A 20,451-nucleotide genomic window follows, 5' to 3' on the forward strand; every position below is an offset into this window, starting at 1 on the left:
AGGATATAATGATAATTTTTGTTGGCTGGAAATTCAACTCATTTTTAACTGGGTTCTAATATTCTGGTATAATCTATTTCTACCTCTTCGTAGGCCCGATCGAATTGGCCCAGATGCGCGACTTCACTTCTCATCGATAAATCTAACATGATCGGCCACTCCTTTGTTTAAACCTTAAATTTATAAAGAATGCCATGCCTTCAACCTATAGGCTGTAGCCACCAACCCCGTATTCGCTTCCGTGTTGTCTTCTATGGCCATCCCGCTGTGCTCCCGTCATATTATTTGTCAATATCAAACCCTCTTTAATGTCTAATTTTTTAATAGACCCGATAAGAAAAACTCTTCATTTATCGGAAAATTGGCTTGATCCATGGGTACCAAGGATTTAAAAAAGCAGAAGAGTAAAAGCAGCAAGAAGAAGGGTTATGGGAAGAAAAGCGGTGCGTGCTGTCTATTGAAATAAAAATTAATTTGGTCATATTTTTTTGGTGAAAGGGGAAGAATCCAAGTATAAGTGTAGCACCTTTGAATTTGAACGGTTGGCTCTGTTGACCAAAACGTTTTATTGGACGTATAGACTGATTTTGCTGTTGCCTGTTGGTATCACAAGCTACTAATGGGCCTTAGTCCGTTTGGTTATCAAATAAGCCATAGCCCATGGACTTTACCGTGCGAGGTCCGTCAACGGATCACTTTGCTCCACGTGCGTCGGGCTCCGATCTCGTGGCTATATAAATAATGTTATTATTTTTATTATTTATTTGTAAGATAAAACATAAAACCTTTCCAAACCTGTTCTCGTTTAAAAGGTGGGTTCGCGAGGTGAGGGTTCTACGGTCTGTGCTTGTGTTTTCGAAGGCGGAGGTAATCTTCGTTTTCTATATTCTGATAAAATCTGTTGGACAATCTCTTTTGTTTGCGTTCGAGATAGTTATTTTACTGTTTATTACGATTCTTCGTATTTACGTCTTGTTTTCCCCATGTCAAATCTGTGAGTTAAGATGAGGCCGATTTTCTGTGGAAATTTTGAGACGAGACTAGGCAATCGAACTTGGAGCGATTGTTTTCCAAATATGGTAGGGTTGACCGTGTCGACATGAAATCTGGTACTCGAAGAAGATTTAGTTTGTGTTGTGGATCGATTTATTAAAATTCGAGGCTTTGTATGTTTAGTTATTGTTATTCGCGCGGATACGTTATTTTCTGTATGATGTAGTCTTTGAAGTTTTTTATTCTTTTTTATTGAACCGTGGAAGTGTTGTTTCTGTTCTTTGTAGCACCCGCTTGTAGATAGGGTAGCTGTATCTTTATTGAGTAGATGAAGTGATTAGTGGAACGCTTTTTTGGTGTATGGTTATTGATACATATTTGAAAGCGTTTTTTTCCTTGGGTTTCCTGAATTTAATCCTCAGTAATTAGAACAGAGCCCATAACCTTATTTCTTTTTGGATTTGTTCGAACTTTTTGGAACTTGTATGGTAGTTGGTATGGTGCCCTTACTATGATAAACTCCTAACAGTGAAACCGCAATCATAACTTAAAAAATCTGAGATACTATGATTGTGGTTTCACTGTTAGGAGTTTAACATAGTATCAGATCAATTTAATTGTTTTTATTGTGCTTTTGTTTTTCAAGTTATTTCGCAAGAAAATAATAGTATGATACCTGTTGATCGAAACATCAAAGTAAAAATTATTATAATGCTGTAATCCAAGGAAGCTTAGAAAGCCATTATTTAATTGGTACATTATTTAAGACATGATTGCTGTTATGAAATTGCAGCGGGTTTCTCGAATCCAACTTGATGACATCATAGTTCAACAGTTTGATTATTTGTTTTGGTGCTTATTTAATGTTGTTTGGAGGCCATGGCTTGGTAGTTGCTGGTGTTAGTTGGTTCATTTTCATTTTTCGACCATCCTTACTGAAAGTGTTAAGATGATGAAATCGCAATTCAAATTTCATTGCATTTATGCAATATGTCTTTAGCATTATTTCAGCCTGAATCACCCTAATCTCGGAAGTTTCCTTGAATTTCAAGCTTCAAAATCATTGAATCTCCATCATTCATGTTGTGTTTTACTTATTTGAATGTTTGGATGTGGTTAAAAGCTTTGTAAAGATGTCATTAGAGCTTTATCAATATTTTATCGAGGTCTGGAATCTTGGGGCTCTTTTGCATGGATTCAACTAACATGATAGAAGAGTTAAAATTAGAAGTTTAATTGCTTTCTGTAGATGTAGACCTGGAAATACTGACATGATACATGCAAATTTATAATAGTTTGGCATATCTGATGTATGAAATTGGTCTATATGATCTTTCTCCTTATATTTATGCAGGGGAAATGGATGATTTGAGGACATGGGTGTCCGACATATTGATTTCTCTTTTGGGGTATTCGCAGCCCACTGTTGTTCAGTATGTGATAACACTGTGTAAGTTTGCAGTTACTGCTCATCATTTCTTAAGATACAATTTATACCGTTATGCATCATTGCTTTCCTGTTTTTAACACGTGTGGTGATTCTTGCTTCTAGTGCCTTAATTTCAACATATGGCTATCGGATCATATTAATTTAGTGTGTAAGAATGGTTAATTCTGCCATTTGAATGCAGCTAAGAAAGCTTCATCGCCCTCTGAGATAGTAAATCTACTGGCAGATTTGGGATTGTCATCCCATTCAGAGATATCCTTGTTTGCTAAAGAAATTTTCGCCAGAGTTGGGCGTAAGACTTCAGGACCAAATGTGGGTGCTTATTTCATTTATAGTATCCTAACAGAGATATAAATTGCTGTTGAATCACATGTTTAGTAAATATACTTATTCTTGGTTTTGTGTTAGCTATATCAACAAAGAGGAGTGGAGGCTGCACGGAAACAAAAGACCTATAAACTGTTGGAGGCTGATGATGAGGACGAGGATATGGTCCCTGTGGCTTCCCTTCCCAAAAAAGAGGATACAAGAAGAAAAAAGTTCAGAAAAAGGAGTGAGCTTCACGACGATACAGATGATGAGGCATAATATTTATACTCTTATGGATAAAATTTCCTTTCCTTTCTTATTGTAAGAACTGTATCAGTTCTTTTTTTGACAAGATTCTTTATTTTTCAACTTTTAAATGATTTTGCAGGTTGTCAGAAAAGGGATCCAAGATAGAAAAGCACAAAAACGAACTTCCCATGATGAAGATGATGATTCTGAGGTAATTGTCTATATTGACGAGTTATTATGATTAATAGATGGCTTTTTCTTGGTCCCTTTTTAATAGATAATCAGTGACTGATGCAGACTTGGGTTCAGGCTTGACATTTGAGCTTGCATTTGACTGCCAATCCTTCGATTTCCAAATTTAAGGATTTACTGGCACCTCAAAGTGCTAATGGAATGACTGTTTAGAGAGCCCCACAAAAGATTATTATTATTAGAGTATGTACTTAGTCAAGTAACTGGAGAGTATTTTCCAAGGGCTTTGTCTATTAGAATTCTAGCCTTGTCAAGAATTGGACACTAGCCACCTAATTCTCATGGACATTGATAAATAGAATCTATGTAATGCATCATAAGCCAATCACACTAGTCTGCCACTTCTGTTTTGATAAGGGTTTTATAGCTGATGGTATTGTTCAGCTGGTAATTGAATAGTTAAATGTACTTTTAGAGAGGTACAACACTTGAGCCTTGAAATAATCCTTCCATTTGACATTTTAAAGATCATGTTTATGATTTCTATCCCACTTCTGGCTCATCTTTTATTCTTATTGTATAGCAAAACATTTACTTGTTTTTGTTCTCTTTTTCTTTAATTTTTTTTAATTGGAGTCTACGGCTGTTGTGTGCTGAAATGAACTTTTACTTTTGTTAAATGTAGTCAGAAGAACAAAGACTGCGCGATCAAAGGGAAAGGGAGGAGCTGGAGCAGCATATCAAGGGACGCGACGCAGCATGGACTAGGAAGGTACACAATTAAATTGGCTTAACTTTAAATTTTGTCTTACATATCTCATGATAGATATCATTATTATGCTGGAATTTCGAATTATCAACTGGCTGGATTTTCACTTACATGTCTTCTCATCCACATAGTCCACTATGTGATGACTCGGTAATCTCACATCATGCTATGTTTGGTTTCAATTTTCTCGGCTCAATCATAATTCCCTTGACCACACACCATCCACTCTTTTGGTTTGATATATCATCTATCGGGTGTGAAGTATTATTTATCAGAAGGCGTTGACTCGAGGGATTTAGCGAATTAATGACAACAGAAGATTTGTTCGTATTTTCTGTTTCTTTCGCATCTGCAGTGGCTGTGAAGGTGTAGCGTCAGCGGCTGTAGAGTTATAACTGCTCATGCTGTGGTGGTAAGGGAGAATCGAGGGAAGAGAAATAGATGTGATGAATATCAAAGAGAAATAGATGTCATGAATATCAAATCCTGTTTCATAAGGTGAAACATAAATCCCTTTAGGGGAAATTTTAGGAAAAGAAGACAGAAAGGAAAGAAAACTAGGCAGAAGAAAGGAGAAGACACAAAAAAAGAAACGGACAAAGAGGAAGAGAGAAAAAGGTAGAATATGAAATAATAGGGTATAGTGGGAGACGTGGTGAAGAAAAATATTAACTGCAATATTATTCTCTCACCAGTTTAATTAGGTAAAAAAAATGTAAAAAGCTCAAAGGAGTTGAGAGTGCACGAACACTCAGTGTCCGGGGTTTAACTTCAATTCATTTTTACTGTTTTATCTTCTAATTTTTGCACTTTTCTTTGTACAGTTGACTGATCAAAAGCTTACGAAGAAAGGGGAAGGTAATCATTTTGATTTTTATTTAGCAGATTTTTTCTTGTCATATTGATCATTTGCTTACAACTGTACTTTTTCATTAGTTCTTTATATATGTAATGTGCAAAACTTATTTTGTTTTAGTTGAATGTCTTCCTCTGAATTTTCTGCACTTAAGCAAGCTCCTTGTATTACCTTGTCAAGACTAAAAACTTTTTCGAAGACTTCGATAAATTTATTCTTTGTGCTCGCTCTCATTAATTCTGATTTTGATATGTTGCTTTTACTTTGTGCTTTAAGAGTGAAATGAAGCAATCACACCACAGCTCTTGGTAAAATAATAGGAAATGATTTAGGATTTTTTGTGTCATTCTTGATATTAGAACCTTCTCCGCAGGTGCTTTATCCTTGTTTCTGTGGTGGCTAGTTATCAACTTTCTCATGCAGCTAGTTTATATTGTAACAAATCTTGAAAAGATATGAAGTATATTGCCCATGTCTAGAACGTTAGTAATTTAAATCTATGGATTACCTATGTTTGGTATTGATTCAAGCAGTTTGGATGATGAACCATAAGCTATGGGGACCACTGGACCAGCTAATTTCTGAAATTTTTATTGCATCAGTTGTTGGTGTTGAGGTTGGTTAGATGGAGTTAGAAATTATATATCTTGTGGACAATGTCTTATGCGGGTCCGTGCACATTAAAAATGTGATTAGAGTGGGAAGGAAATGACAATGGTATGGTTGTTAGTGATTGTAACATGAATGAGAGGTGTTGATGATAGTAGTGGATTAGAGTGACACGTCGGCATTTGTACGTCACTCTACTTTCTTGCAGAAAATGAAAACTGGCTTCTGTACCAAAAGAATAAACCCAACCTGTTTCCTTTTTATATGACTTAGATATTAGAAAGTATTCTCAAATTCATATTTGGAAGGATGGTTAGTGGCGAAAATAAGAGGCAAATTTGGTTATTTGTTTACTTTTGTTGCTTTTAATACTCATGTACTGTGGGTTGACTGCATTTTTTGTGTTTATACTTCAGAAGAGTCAATTCGGAGATCTAAGGCATTGGAGGATGATGGCATTGGGACATTGAGGTTTGTCACATAAGTTTCTAAATTTCTATTTCCGAATCATGTGTCTCTGTGTAGTTGATTCTTTACCACCTGGTTCTATTAAAGTAAATTTTGTTTGCTATATTATGTGAGTTAAAGGCCTTGTTTTCATTTGAGCAACAAACATGTATGTAAGAAGTAGCAACACTCTGGTAACTTTGTTGAGGAGATGAACAAGGACTAGTAGCTCCACTGAATGCATCATCTAACTGTACGATTCATACTTTCCCCTTTTTGTAAGGGAGCTCTAGGTGTAGTAAACCTTGGTTGCTCATCCTCTCGCCTTCAAGCCCCTATGGAAGCGCTATTGGTCAGTAGATGCACTACGTGAATTTCCTTTTTGTTAGAAAATTAAATTTGCATCTTTTGTTTGTAATGACGTAAGATAGAAAGTTGTTTGTAGTTATACCTACTTGTCCCGACAGTGAAAGCTCTGATTTGGTTTTTTGGGATTTTCAAGTAATGTACAGTTTCCACGTATAGTAATCAAGTCCAAAAAGTTAAGAGACACCCAATAAGAAGGGCCTGCCAGAATACGAAGAATCGGTTAGGCTTGATCCATAAGATCCTCAATTGATTAGCCACTCCTAAACATTTAATCCTGGGAATTTTTATTTGTTAATTGCAACTTGGTATTTTTTTTCTTTCATTGTTGGCATGATCTTGAATCTGCCGACATGAGGCTTTATCTCTATTCTATATCAATCTTATTTCTTGTGCCTTTTGATACCACTTCTATTCATATTCTTCTTCTTCGCAACAGGAAAGTGTCCAGACAAGAGTATTTGAAAAAACGAGAGCAAAAGAAATTAGAGGAACTCAGGTAATGGAAAATACATTAAAAAATTTCCTTTAAATTGACATTTGTTATATATGTTTGCTACTTAGTTACTTAACTTACTTTTGCATTATAATTTCTATTTCTTATATGGATAATCCAGAGATGATATTGAGGACGAACAATATTTATTTGAGGGAGTCAAGCTGACTGAGGCCGAAAAACGTGAGCTAAGGTATGTATATCTTTATCTTCTTCTTGTAAAAAAACTCTAATATTTTCAAATCTATCTAGGTTTGCAATGGAGATTTTGCTCCAATTTTGCCAGTTTTTACTTTATATGCTATAATGCAAGTGATTTTGTTTTTCATTTTAGTTTTATGAAGATTGCTTTCTTGTGATAATCTGGTTGTCTAAGCAAGAGAGCGGGAAAGGTGTAAATATAACTTTGTTATATAGTAATTGCAGTTTCAATTTCAAATGCAGAATGAAGTGGTAAGATGTACACAAACATATTGTTATTAATAAATTTTTCTGAATTACATGACTTTACATTTAGTTATTGTTATAATAGGAAAGCCCAGCACTTGCTTAAAGCCCAGGTATAGCCTGGGCTGCCCAAGTGCCTAGAGGCTAATCCAGGTGCTGTGATTCAATAAGGTGCACACCTGGGGTTTGTCTGCAGTATGTCGCTCCAGGCATGCCTGTAGCTGTTCTTTCTTAAAACAAAAACCTTCGGCATTTTTTAACCATTTCCGCCAGAGGGGAGCGATTGAGCCATTTCTTATACCGCTAATGATGTTCCACTCCTGGCTTTTATGATTTTAAAGTTCAAATGAAACAATTTCTATGTGATTTTGACAATTTTGACTTCTGAAGTTCCATGCATGAAATTGAAAGAGGGAACCACCAAGGGGCAGGACAAAATTACGAGTTAAAAATGGGGAATCAACGAGGATTTTTTTAAGAAGAGAGGAAGTAGCATTACATATTTCAGGGAGAAAGGGAGAGAAACTAGATTATTCTATGTTAAATGTAAAGAAGTAAGTATTGTCTCGTACACTTCATTATCATCTACACATCTGGGCAAAGGCCTATCACGCATGGTTTTGAGGTGTTAACTTCTCTTCTATTATTTTCCTGAATTCGTTGTTCATGATAGAGTATGGACATTCCTCTGCCATCAATACTTGTGCTAAAGATTGAAGTAGGATGTAAGTGATTCAATGTATGGGAAAATAAACGAGCTACATTTTTTAAATGATTCACAAAATCTCTAGCCTATTTAAGTCGAACCTTTCTCGTAATTAATCCAGCAGTTCAGCCTATTTAATTCTTTGCTTAAGACACCAGTTGATTTTTTGACTCCTTCCCAACGTTTATATTTTGAGTTGACATCCGGAATCTCTCTTTCGGCACTTAATTTGATCTCCACTTCAGCCCTTATGGAAATTTCTCTCTCGGAACCTGACTTGTCATCTACCCTCGTTTGTCCACCTCCTAAGAACCCACTGGACACTTTCAGAACAGAGAAAGACACATGTAGAATAGAATGAAGTTTAAATGAGTGATTAAGAATCGATGAATGGAAACGTGATAGTACCTCTCCCACTAAAAGTTTCAGGTTTTCAAGTTGATATGACCCGGTGTTAAACAGAATTCCCTCTGATGGTGATAACTGCCCCTCAAGATCCGCTTCCTCTTTATCGGTATGAGCTGAAGACTCCGAGTGACGAGAACTGGCTACCAGACTTTGAGGAATAAAATCCATCCTCCAACACATCATCTTGTGATTCATCGAATACTAGTTCTTCTCAGTCATCCACATCAAATTCCCCCAACTTACTCAAGTCCTCCCGATTCAAAGAGCCAACATTGGTAACCCGCCGTCTTCAGGGACTGCCGTATCCTCGTTGATGCTCTTATTTAATCTTCTACTATATTTTTTTCCATAAGAAGGCAGTAGAGTTTTTGATCCAGCTTCGGCATCTCTGGTAGTCACGGGATTGAATGGTTGAGCTTCTGAATTCTGTGGCTTTTTTTGGTACAATTCTTTGTGATATCTTAGTCACCTTTCCTCCCAATGGGGGAGCCGCCGTCACGCCGTTCTCTGCTGCCCGTTCTTGTATTTTCTTCGGAGACGCAAGACCCTGCACATCTTTCATCCTTTCCCCTCTAATGTCCGATCCGAAGCCCTTCCTCCTATCTTCCGTAGTTGCCACTTGCTCTGATATAACTCCGAAGTCGTTTGTCTCACTAATGGGACAGCTAGTGGATTCCACATTACCCTCATGTTTTCTGTGAATATTTGAGTTGCCCCACCCCGCCAAAGCCCGTTTACCATTAACCACGACTTGGGCATATGATTGATGTTCATAATTCTCATATGCTGGTAAGTCGAAAGAATCAACTCAAATTCGAATCTCCGTAGTCACCCCCTTCAATGGAATCTTAATTCTACTTTTTGGATAAATCCTCCTTCTGTTCCTTTCACCTTGATCTTAGCTGCCTCAAGATCTCTGAAGAATAATGTATCAGCGCTAATATCCTCCAAACCCCCCCGATGATCCCCAATAACTTTGAAAATGTCAGGCGACCATAAGTTCGTAATCCAAAGATCCTAACCCAACTGTTGCAACAATTATGAACCGTGTCCGACGAGTTGATAATCTGGCCGCCGCTCCTCAAAGACCAAAGACACCCCTCTATCGAAGAATCCTTTTTTCAAATTTAGATAACATGAGAATTAAGCCGGATTTGAAGGCCACCATACAGCTTTATGGGCTTGGAACGGAAATAAATCAACCCTCATATTGACAGAATCGCCAAGAACAATCTGAATCTGCTCCCACGAGATGTTGACCTTGACTTTGGTGACGATAAGTGCTTCATGCCAACTCCTATCCATCCTTTTCCTACCATTGTCCTCCATGTCCGAGGCTCTCATTGTTTCTATCTAACTGGTGAACGAAGTTAACTCTTACTGGGGCTTTTCCTTGATCAAGGATAGGTTGATCCTTCCTCTGAGGGGTTCCCTGAAGTAACTTGATGAAGATGTTGGAAATGCTTTTCCACCCTCCTGAGTTGTAACCACTAGGCACAATGATGTACTGATTTAGATTTTAATCTGAAGAAAAATTTCATTACTTGGTTCAAAATGATTTCATTTTTGCATTGATGTACCGAATTTGTATCAGAACTATTACTGTCATGGCAGTATTTAGTTCTCATAGAACTTTATGCATATTGCATGCTTTGCTTTGAATTAGTCTAAACTTGTTTTCTTTCTCAAAATTAGCTGACTAAATTGTGCACACTTTATTTCTGAGCGAGGAACAATTCCTGGACGATGAGAAATTTTTTGTTTCTGCAGGTATAAGAAAGAGATATACGAGCTTGTTAAAAATCGGACAGAAGAATCTGATGACATGAATGAGGTAGTTAACTTTTTTCACTTCTTATTTGAAGTAGCTAACCTATGATTATTTGTTCGTTACTGGTTATTACTTAGATTAATATTTTGATTAATATTTTGTAACTGCAGTATAGAATCCCTGACATGGAAGGTGGTGCTGTGGCCATGCACGAGGATTTTGAGTGAGTTGTATTAAGTTGATTTTGCATTGTGTTAGTTGAAAAGTTAAGTTGTTGCCTGGATGCTCATTGCGCCTTTTTTTGGGTTGTAGTTTTGTCTTTGAAGACCAAATAGAGTTCATACAAGCAGCAGTTATGGATGGTGTGAATGTATGTGTTTTCGACATCACATGTCTTAGACAGTAGTCAGTGCATTTTTTCTTTATAATAACTACTTCACTTTGGTTTGCAGGTTGAGCAAGACTCCATTGAGTTGGTCGAAGCATCTGCTGCCAAATCTGCTTTTGAAAAACTTCAGGTGTGTATATTTTTATCACTCATTATGTGGAAGGCATGCAAGGCGAGTTGAATTATTAGTCATGATAATATTCATTAGATATTATTGGTCATGGCAACATGCATTTTCATTAGGTAGACAACAAATAAATCCACATGCCAAAAAGTACTTCTCTTACCAAGATCACGATAAATATCCAAGACAAACATTTCACATGCTGATCTTGGAGCAACCCACACCAAACCCAATTCTTCCATAGTCTTGGACTAAAAGACACTACACACTATCGTTATGACCATATAAATTTTCAATCCCTGACTAAATCTGAAATGAATAAGCGATTAAACTCTGGCATCTTAGTCGTCCAATTCGCAGATCTGAATTTTATCTTCTCCCAGACGTCGTCCACGGACTAGAACAAATCTGCGAATATTTTGTTGTTCCTTTCATGATTCATCCAGTAAAAAATCCCTCATAATCTTTTTCATAACCTTTGCTATACCTTTTGGTATCCTAAAAAGAGACATGAAATACATTAGAACTGGAAAAGCATTCAACACTGCCGAAATCAAAGTCAATCGTCCCCCCTTGGTAACAAGGCTTTCTTCCAGCTCGCCAATTTCTTCGACATGTTAGACACTACGGGTTCCCAAAATTCAGTTTTCATTGGATTGCCCCCTAATGGAACCCCTAGATATTTAATAGGCCACTTTAATAAGATTCACTTGGTAGTAAATAAGTTGCATCATTTCCTGATGTTTTGCTATTAATACATCACAATTTCCAAAGAAATACAAGAGCAGCCTTTAGTGGAACTTGTTTCCCACCCTTGGTGTGAGATTACGGACTCGCCCTTTAGGTAATACAAGAGCAAGCAAAGAGCCTTTTCACCAAATTACATACAACAAATATAGCTCTTTTATGGGATGCATAAGAAGTTTGCATAAGTTTGAAGGCTGTTTTTACATACATAGTTCTTGAAAGGACACGATTCTCGGGTCACAAATGCTCTGTATTCCCCTGTAATAGTTAAAAATTGAACTCAGTGTATGATGATTTCAAAATGTGGGCTGTATAGTCCCCTGACTTGTTCTTTTGATCCTTAATTTTCAGAATGACAGAAAAACTCTACCAATTTATCCCTATAGGGAAGAGTTGCTCCAGGCTATTCGTGATCACCAGGTTGGAGATTTTCTGTTGTCCACTTCACTTGTTTAATCTAGGCTTAGTAAATATTCACATTTCATTAATTTGCAGGTTCTTGTCATTGTTGGAGAAACTGGTTCAGGAAAGACTACGCAGATACCTCAATACCTACACGAGGCAGGATATAGCGAGCGTGGAAAAGTAAGAGATGCTTAATCCAATTATATGTTTTACATATATTGGAAATTATATATTAAGACCTGCTTGATCAAATTCTTTGTTGTTGCCCTGTGTATATTTTAATTTCCAAGGATTTTGCTTGCTGTATTCGTGGTTTTTTTTTAAATCAATTTTCCAGTAATGATGACATTTCTCGTGGACAGATTGGATGTACCCAGCCACGCCGTGTCGCGGCAATGAGTGTTGCTGCTCGTGTTTCTCAAGAAATGGGAGTAAAACTTGGGCATGAGGTATTTTTTTGTAATGACTATTGGTTGGTTGCTCACATCAGCTTATTTATGAGTTGCCATAGTGATTGTCAGATGCACCTTTGAGCATCTTGGAGGGTGTGAGATTGGTGGTAGGAGTCGATGACTTCAAAAAGTGGGAAGGGGATAATTCTGGGATTTTCAGTGTCAAATCTTTCTACCATTCTTTTTTCAAAGATATTAATGATTCAGATCGCTTCATGTTCTACAATGTTATTTGGAAAATTAAAATTCCTTCTAAAATTCAAATTTTCTCTTGGACAGCTATCCTTTCGAAATTACCGACAGCCGAGGTCATGCAAAAGAGATTACCTACTTGGTCACTTTCACCAAACTGGTGTGTGTTGTGCCATAAGCATGGGGAAACACAAGATCATCTGTTCGTTCATTGCAGATTCACTTATTCTTTGTGGGCCAGGGCTTTAAAAGAATTGAAGTTGGTTTGGGCTGTACCGAAGACAACACAAGACTTGTTTCATACTGATTTGGGTCGAATGCTTGTTTCATATAGACTCATGGTTCATGAACTTCACTTGTTATCAAAAAAAAATTAAAATCACTCGCTTTTTTGTGCATGTCATCGAGTCACGTGTAAACAAGCACTCTCATGATTGCTTTGTTTTTTTCCTGTTCGATGTGTTTCAATATCAATATTTATATGCTGATGAAATATTTGCACAAAATTATGGTCGCATGCTTACTCATGGATATGACGTGGTTCTCATGTTTTGTGTTTCAGGTTGGTTATTCTATTCGTTTTGAAGACCGTACTTCTGAAAAGACAATTGTTAAATACATGACGGATGGAATGCTATTACGTGAATTTCTTGGAGAGCCTGACCTTGAAAGTTACAGGTGCTTCTTGTTGTACTTGGAGTAACATTAATGGTTTTCTGTTCACATTTTAAATAGTTTTGCAAAATTTTCCAGTGTGGTGATGGTAGATGAAGCCCATGAAAGAACACTTTCGACGGACATCCTTTTTGGCTTAGTTAAGGTAATATTTTGCTTCTCTCGATGATTTTTTGAGATGTAAAATAGTCTCGATAAAATCCATTTGTGGTAGTGTATGTGTATATGATCTGAAAACACAAGAAAATTATTTAGGACGGTATCTTTTGAATTATTTAGGATTGCATCTATTTTTAAACGAACCTTAGTAGGAGCTGAAAATTATCCGAATTCGTTTTCTTTTTGCATTAACGAGCTTTCAATATCGTTTACGAGAAACTACGCTTTTAGTCCGCTAGTTCTTTTTTGAAACAACAGCAGCTAATTGTTGCATGAATCCAATGCAATTTCGAGTAGGATCTATGTTTCTCACAATCCTTGTTTGACACATTTTTTGTCTTGCTCGATATTTTTTTGGTGCATTAGGACATTGCTCGGTTTCGCCCTGACCTCAAATTGCTCATTTCAAGCGCCACTCTTGATGCTGAAAAGTTCAGTGATTATTTTGACTCTGCGCCAATTTTTAAGATACCTGGAAGAAGATTTCCTGTTGAAATACACTATACTAAGGCACCTGAAGCTGATTACTTGGATGCTGCAGTAGTCACTGCTCTTCAAATCCATGTGACACAACCACCAGGAGATGGTGATTTACTAGTTTTCCTTACCGGGCAGGAGGAGATTGAAATGGCCGAAGAGATTCTTAAGCATAGGACTAGAGGATTGGGAACAAAAATAGCGGAGCTCATCATATGCCCAATTTACGCAAACTTGCCAACAGAGCTACAAGCTAAGATATTTGAACCCACTCCTGAAGGGGCACGAAAAGTTGTCCTAGCCACGAACATAGCTGAAACATCATTGACGATAGATGGGATCAAGTATGTAATTGATCCGGGATTTTGCAAGATGAAGTCGTATAACCCCCGGACTGGAATGGAATCACTCCTGGTCACTCCTATATCAAAAGCATCAGCTAATCAGCGAGCAGGTCGATCAGGAAGGACAGGCCCAGGAAAATGCTTTCGATTGTATACTGCTTATAATTATTATAACGATTTGGACGATAATGCCATCCCCGAAATACAAAGGACCAACTTAGCCAACGTGGTCCTTGGTCTAAAGAGCCTTGGCATCAATGATCTGCTGAATTTTGACTTCATGGATCCTCCTCCATCTGAAGCCTTATTGAAGGCGTTGGAGTTGCTTTATGCTTTAAGTGCAGTTAACAAGCATGGCGAGTTGACAAAAGCGGGTAGAAGGATGGCTGAGTTCCCCCTAGATCCTATGCAGTCAAAGATGATTGTTGCTTCCCATAAATACCAGTGTTCTGATGAAATCATCTCTATCGCTGCTATGCTATCCATTGGAAATTCTGTCTTTTATCGTCCCAAGGATAAGCAAGTTCATGCAGACAATGCTCGCTTGAATTTTCACATGGGAAATGTCGGAGATCATATAGCCTTGCTCAAGGTCAGTGGGTTGTGTTTCTGAAGTGCTTTTTTCTGCTCTGGTGTTTTGTTTGATTATTCTTGTTCTACTAAGTAAAACAAAGTACATAATCCTCTAGCTCTCAAATGTGCCTTTGGCAGCCTAAAAGCTGAAAGATGTATCAAATTGTCGAGTCCCTATAAAGAAATTGGCATTTGTGCTTTTAGAATACAACAATCTACGAACCGCCAAATTTTGACTTCAATGAATTTTTGTTTGATTCGCTTCTCATAGGGAACTGCTTCAAACAAAATATCAGGAACAACACAATTTTTACGTATTTTCGACTAGTGGACAGTGTTAGGAATGCATGAACATAATAAATGCATATCTTATTGATCAAGTGCATTAATAATATGCGTTATTCAATGATTTGTTTATCTTGTTTATCAATTTAATAACATGTTGCACGTTTCTTTTTCTATTTCTCTTGCTTCAGTGATTTGGTGGTTCATTCTTTTTCGCATTGTTTTGTTATTTTGAATTGCATTTAGTTGTCAACAGGAATTGCTTTATTGTTTGGCCTTCGGAGAAATTTTTCTTTTTGAGTTAAGGATGAGGATATTTTGGTGATGCTCATTTATCATCGCTATAATTGCCACATACCATTTCTTTATGCGGTTGGTGTGATATTGGAATGCGGGGATGGAAATTGATACACACAGGAGAATATATAGGCTATGCAGTGAAATCATACATTTCAAAGTTTATGCGCCTGGAAGTTTAATTTTGTGATGTTTGTGGACATTTTTTCAGGTGTACAGTTCGTGGAAGGAAACCAATTATTCAACTCAATGGTGCTATGAAAATTATATTCAAGTAGGTTTGATATTCCATTTTTTCCTTTTAATATTATACCATCTCTGTTTGGCCATTTACTTGCTTCAAAGAGATGGTCTGGTTGTTCTGTTACTTCTGGTTAGCTGTTCTGATTATGGGATCTGATGTTGCTGTTCAGCATTCACCACTCAGTAATGTGATACAGTTGGTGAATTACTGACATAAGTTGATGGGTTCCAATCTTCTCTCTCACCCGTAGCCTGACAAATTTACTTATGATCAAATAACTCCCGATTTCCTAAGAACTCTTGCTTGTATGTCCTTTTCCGGTTTAGTCGAGTCCAAATTGACCAATAATTGATCACGGTCCAATTTTGCTATCTCAATGTGATGGGCCATTACCGATGGAAGTGAAGATTCATGAATCAGGAGCATATTCGCTTGAGTTATGTAGAATATTGGAAAATAATCTTGTAGCTGTTAATTAGCTAACTAGTCATCTACGGTATCTTAGAAAATGGTCAAGAGATCTCTTAATTTGTAAATTTTTTGGTGTTACTATTTTTTGGGAGATTTGATAGCGTATGATTTCCTTATTTGTAGATGTATTAAATTAGGGTTGTACAGTGTGCTTTCTTTTCAGAGGAATACAATTTAATCTCCTCAATTTCCTCAAGTGGTGTTTTTGAACTATTTTTACTGGGATTATTGACTTGGAACCTTTCGGAGACATCTAGGTTTCTAACTTCTAACCCCCTGGCATGACACCTTGGTTGGGTTTAGTTCATATGTTGTAGCCTCTGAACACATGATTCATTACTATGAATAGATGGAAATTGTTAATTACATGTGCTAGATGACTAATTAAGTTACCTTTATCTTTCAGATGTCACATCAAGAGAAGAAATTTTAAAGCTGACTGCTATCATTTTCATTGTTTTGTTTCATTAGTACAATACTGAACTTTGGCTCATTAAATGGTTATAATTTATATATTTCAGGTCAGGAGCATGAAGAGAGCTAGAGATATACGGGATCAACTGGAGGGGCTGCTTGAAAGGGTTGAGATTGAGTTGACCCCAAATCCCAATGATTTAGATTCTATAAAGAAAGCCATAACTTCTGGATTCTTCCCCCACTCAGCGAGGCTACAGAAGAATGGATCCTATAGAACTGTGAAACATCCACAGACTGTTCAAATTCACCCTAGCTCAGGTTTAGCTCAGGTAGATTACTTATTTGTTTGAATATCAAAAGTTAATGTTGACTAGAATTTTTCTAGGCTAGATACACCAATTTTGTGAGAATATATTTGGCACAGCGATAGAAGAACCGGTCGTTGAGTAGTTTCTGAAATGCCAGCATCTTTTATTGACTAAGATATCTGAATATTAGAAAATGTGAGTTTCGAAGGTTAGACTTGAAGATGCAGTGCAATTTTGTGGTAAGGTTTGACCAGGTGGTGGTGTTGTGATGGTGAAAGTCATTGAAGAAAAAAACAAATAGTTTCCAGTTTGGAAGAGGGGGAGAAGAAAATGAAAGAAAAAAGAGAAGGAAAATCAAATTTTGGGCATGGAAAAATGGAAAAGAAAATATAAAAAAGGGAAACAGGGGTTAGGTGGCATGAATTAGGCATTATTGATGGTTTGATATTACTTTTAACTATCGTTATTTTGTTTAGATAATTCAGGTTTTATTTTCTTTTAGTTTTCCAGGATGAAAAGGTTTTTATGATCAACAAGAAGATCAAGTGTATGGTAGTTTGTAGATAAAAATGTGAACAATAAGCTTGCTCCCAAAATTTTTGTAGTGATAGGAAATTCCTTATGTTAAATTATACATAAGATGCTCCCACCCCTTGGAAAAAAAAATTTTTCATTCATTATTTGTTAATTATGAAGTTATCCTTTCTCTGTTTATAATTTTATGACTGTGATGAGTAATAGTTTATTTACATTTAGATATGATAATATTGGAAAATATATAAGATTGTATCACATTCTTTGTTGTCCTTGGCAGGTGCAACCAAGATGGGTCATCTACCATGAACTAGTTTTGACAACAAAGGAGTATATGCGACAGGTAAGAATCTTCGGATACTTGCCTTCCTACTTGAGATCTGAACGGGATATAACAATGCCCAGCTTGCCATTATGGAACTTATGAAAGAATTATAAATGTAGGTGACTGAACTAAAACCAGAGTGGCTCGTTGAAATGGCTCCTCATTATTATCAGTTGAAGGATGTTGAAGATGGTTAGCAATCTCTCCCTATGTTTACATGTCATATCCATGTGGTTTGGTGTGCATATCATTATTTTAGGCAAGACTTTATATTTTTTTCAAAGCTGCCTATGTTTGTGATAGGGACCCAATGCTCATGAAAATGTGAGTTTTTTCCGAAATGCTGTTAATCCAGTTTTTTTTTAATATAAAAAAAACCATTAGATGCAGATTATACTTTACTAGGTTTGAAGCATCATATAATAATTACCTGGTCATTTCTCCTTTGCAGTCAATACATTGTGTCGGAACACCATCCATTTCTCAAGGGCTAGTATAGTGACTTATTGATAGAATGGAATTTTTTTGTCCTTGCATCATCTATCTTTGGGCTTCGTATAATCTTGTCTATTCCAATGACTGTCACCCATTAGCGCTTAACAAGTAGACAAGGATAAAAGTTGCCTCTGCCAATCATTCTTTATATGATTTTGTTAGGATACATGTCTTGGTGTTCTATTGATAATAATATCAAGTTGAGTCATATTCTATTCCACAAATTGATTATGTCTTCTCAAGGTAGTCGCCTACTCACGAAACTGTCTTTGCAGTGGGATCAAAGAAGATGCCTCGTGGTGAGGGCCTAGCATCGACAAATGGTTGATAATTTTAGTTGATCGTGTCAGGTGGATACGGGTGCATTGCAGCAAATAGCTGTGTTGAAGGTGGCTGGACGTGTTTATGAATTGCCTGTGCGCCACTGGAACAGGTGCTTAGACTGTATAATTGACCAATGTATGTACCATTTTGTAGAGTTACACATGTTTTCCAACTTTTAACTTTATTATTCTTTTTAAAAAAAGGTTGGATATTTTTTTTATTAATAGAAATGATGTTCTATTGATTAATAAAATTAATTACAGGTTCACATAAGATGCAGTGATATCCATATTCAAAATAGATTAAAATAATATTAGACCCTAATTCCTATGCAAATATTAGACCGATAACGATCACAATCCTCTAATTTTATCATGAAACTTTGAATTTAATCTTGTTCTAACACTGTTCAATGAGTCTTCTTGATTTTCGAAGATCTTATTCCTCTCCATCCAAAAAATTTCGCCCCCTTTCAAATCTTTTCTGTATCTGTCTCGAATAAATCTCAAGTTGATATGGGAGACACAAGGGACGTCCTTGGCAGAAAGCTGAAAGGGTTTTTCTTATGACGGAATCGAGTTTCAGATTAATATCATTTAATAATGTAGAGACGCTTCGCCGCAAACGTCAGTAGTAATCTATATACCTATAAAAGTGTGGATTCTTGACATTGTTTTCCGATTGTGTATTGACAAGAATACCCTTCGTGCAAACTTGAACAAAATAAAACTTATTATTATTGTAATGTCTATATATACCTATAAAAGTGTGGATTCTTGACATTGTTTTTCGATTGTGTATTGACAAGAATACCCTTCGTGCAAACTTGAACAAAATAAAACTTATTATTATTGTAATGTAAAGATAAAAATAATAGGACATAAATGTCTCATCATTACTAATAATCAATTGACATTTAGAACCTTATAATTTCATCATTATAAACTTTTTTACCATTAAATACTCACACCGGAAAATTATATTTAATCAAAATTTTAAATTTATTTTGTGAATTAATTTCTAAATGCATGAACAAATATAATATTTTATAAACCTAAATTTAATTGTGAACTTAAATAATATTAATCAAAATCTATATTTCCAATTGTGCAACGACAAAATTAATCTTCTACACACACTTCAAGAATAAAAAGTAACTCCTATATAATTTTATCAAATAATTCATCTTTATACTACATTTAAATATTTTATCTTTTTAATTTTCCCTCTACAATTTTTTCTTCATGATTTTATTGTAAACTTTTTTACCATTAAATACTCACACCGGAAAATTATATTTAATCAAAATAGAATAGAATGTAACTCTGATATTAATTTTATCAAATAACTCATCTTTATACTATATTTAAATATTTTATCATTTTAATTTGTTCTCTACATTTATTCCTAATGATTTTATTGTAATTTTGTAATTATATTTTTAGTGCAATTTTTAATTAAGTAATGAATTATAGTATCACAAAAAGATATATGAAAAATTTATAACATATGTGCAATAGTAGAATAACTAACATATTTTATGAGTTTTTTTAACAAATAATTGAAAGTAAAGAGTTTAATTCCGATTTTAAAAGATAGTACGATTTCAAAAAATATGAAAAAAAAATTATCTACAACAAATATATATGTTATAGGCATATTAATTCTTTTATTAAACTGTATAACTAAAAAATTACATGTATTACTGATAAAATTAATCATCAGTCAAAACATTGAATATGTAATTCATGAAAAGAAATTTAATAAGCAATAAAAAGATTCTAAGTTATTTTCTATGTAAAAACAATATATGATATAATCTTTATAATAAATATAATTATAATGATCATTGATTAGCATTTGTTAAAGTATCAGAATTTTTACATATGATATTTAATTATTTTGAAATCAAACTAATTAATTCAATAGATACAAAAATAACATTTTTTTATGAAAGTTTATTTCTTTTGTTATATTTCAAATTTTAATGGTGAAAATCATACCAATAGTTTTAAATCTATATTAATAATTATTATATGAGTTTATTTGATATTTATCATATAATCTTATTTGAATATGCATTTCTTTATATTTGTTGATTTATTTATTATTTTAAAACTTATTTAACAAGAAATTAATAGTCATCA

The 20,451-nt window shown here is 35.4% G+C and overlaps 1 protein-coding gene across 2 annotated transcripts; it reads left to right on the top strand.

Moving 5' to 3' along the window:
- Window positions 1-754: 754 nt before the first annotated feature.
- On the top strand, window positions 755-18,560 carry LOC140837334 (pre-mRNA-splicing factor ATP-dependent RNA helicase DEAH1-like). 2 transcript variants are annotated; one of them, XM_073203472.1, is made up of 25 exons: window positions 755-867; window positions 2,348-2,443; window positions 2,625-2,755; window positions 2,852-3,025; window positions 3,141-3,212; window positions 3,879-3,965; window positions 4,787-4,820; window positions 5,844-5,898; window positions 6,680-6,739; window positions 6,858-6,929; window positions 10,068-10,131; window positions 10,239-10,291; window positions 10,381-10,438; window positions 10,521-10,586; window positions 11,679-11,747; window positions 11,823-11,912; window positions 12,095-12,181; window positions 12,939-13,054; window positions 13,130-13,196; window positions 13,577-14,623; window positions 15,398-15,460; window positions 16,423-16,647; window positions 17,441-17,503; window positions 17,605-17,677; window positions 18,256-18,560. In XM_073203472.1, the coding sequence occupies exons 2-25, from the start codon at window positions 2,353-2,355 to the stop codon at window positions 18,306-18,308; spliced, it is 2,970 nt and encodes a 989-aa protein (XP_073059573.1). In that variant the 5' UTR covers window positions 755-867; window positions 2,348-2,352; the 3' UTR covers window positions 18,309-18,560. The 2 variants fall into 2 exon arrangements, with proteins under 2 accessions (XP_073059573.1, XP_073059565.1); XM_073203464.1 differs by lacking the exon at window positions 755-867 and adding an exon at window positions 895-1,109.
- Window positions 18,561-20,451: the final 1,891 nt, after the last annotated feature.

The sequence above is a fragment of the Primulina eburnea genome, chromosome 1 (genome assembly GCF_022965805.1).
Source record: "Primulina eburnea isolate SZY01 chromosome 1, ASM2296580v1, whole genome shotgun sequence".
Taxonomy (NCBI): domain Eukaryota; kingdom Viridiplantae; phylum Streptophyta; class Magnoliopsida; order Lamiales; family Gesneriaceae; genus Primulina; species Primulina eburnea.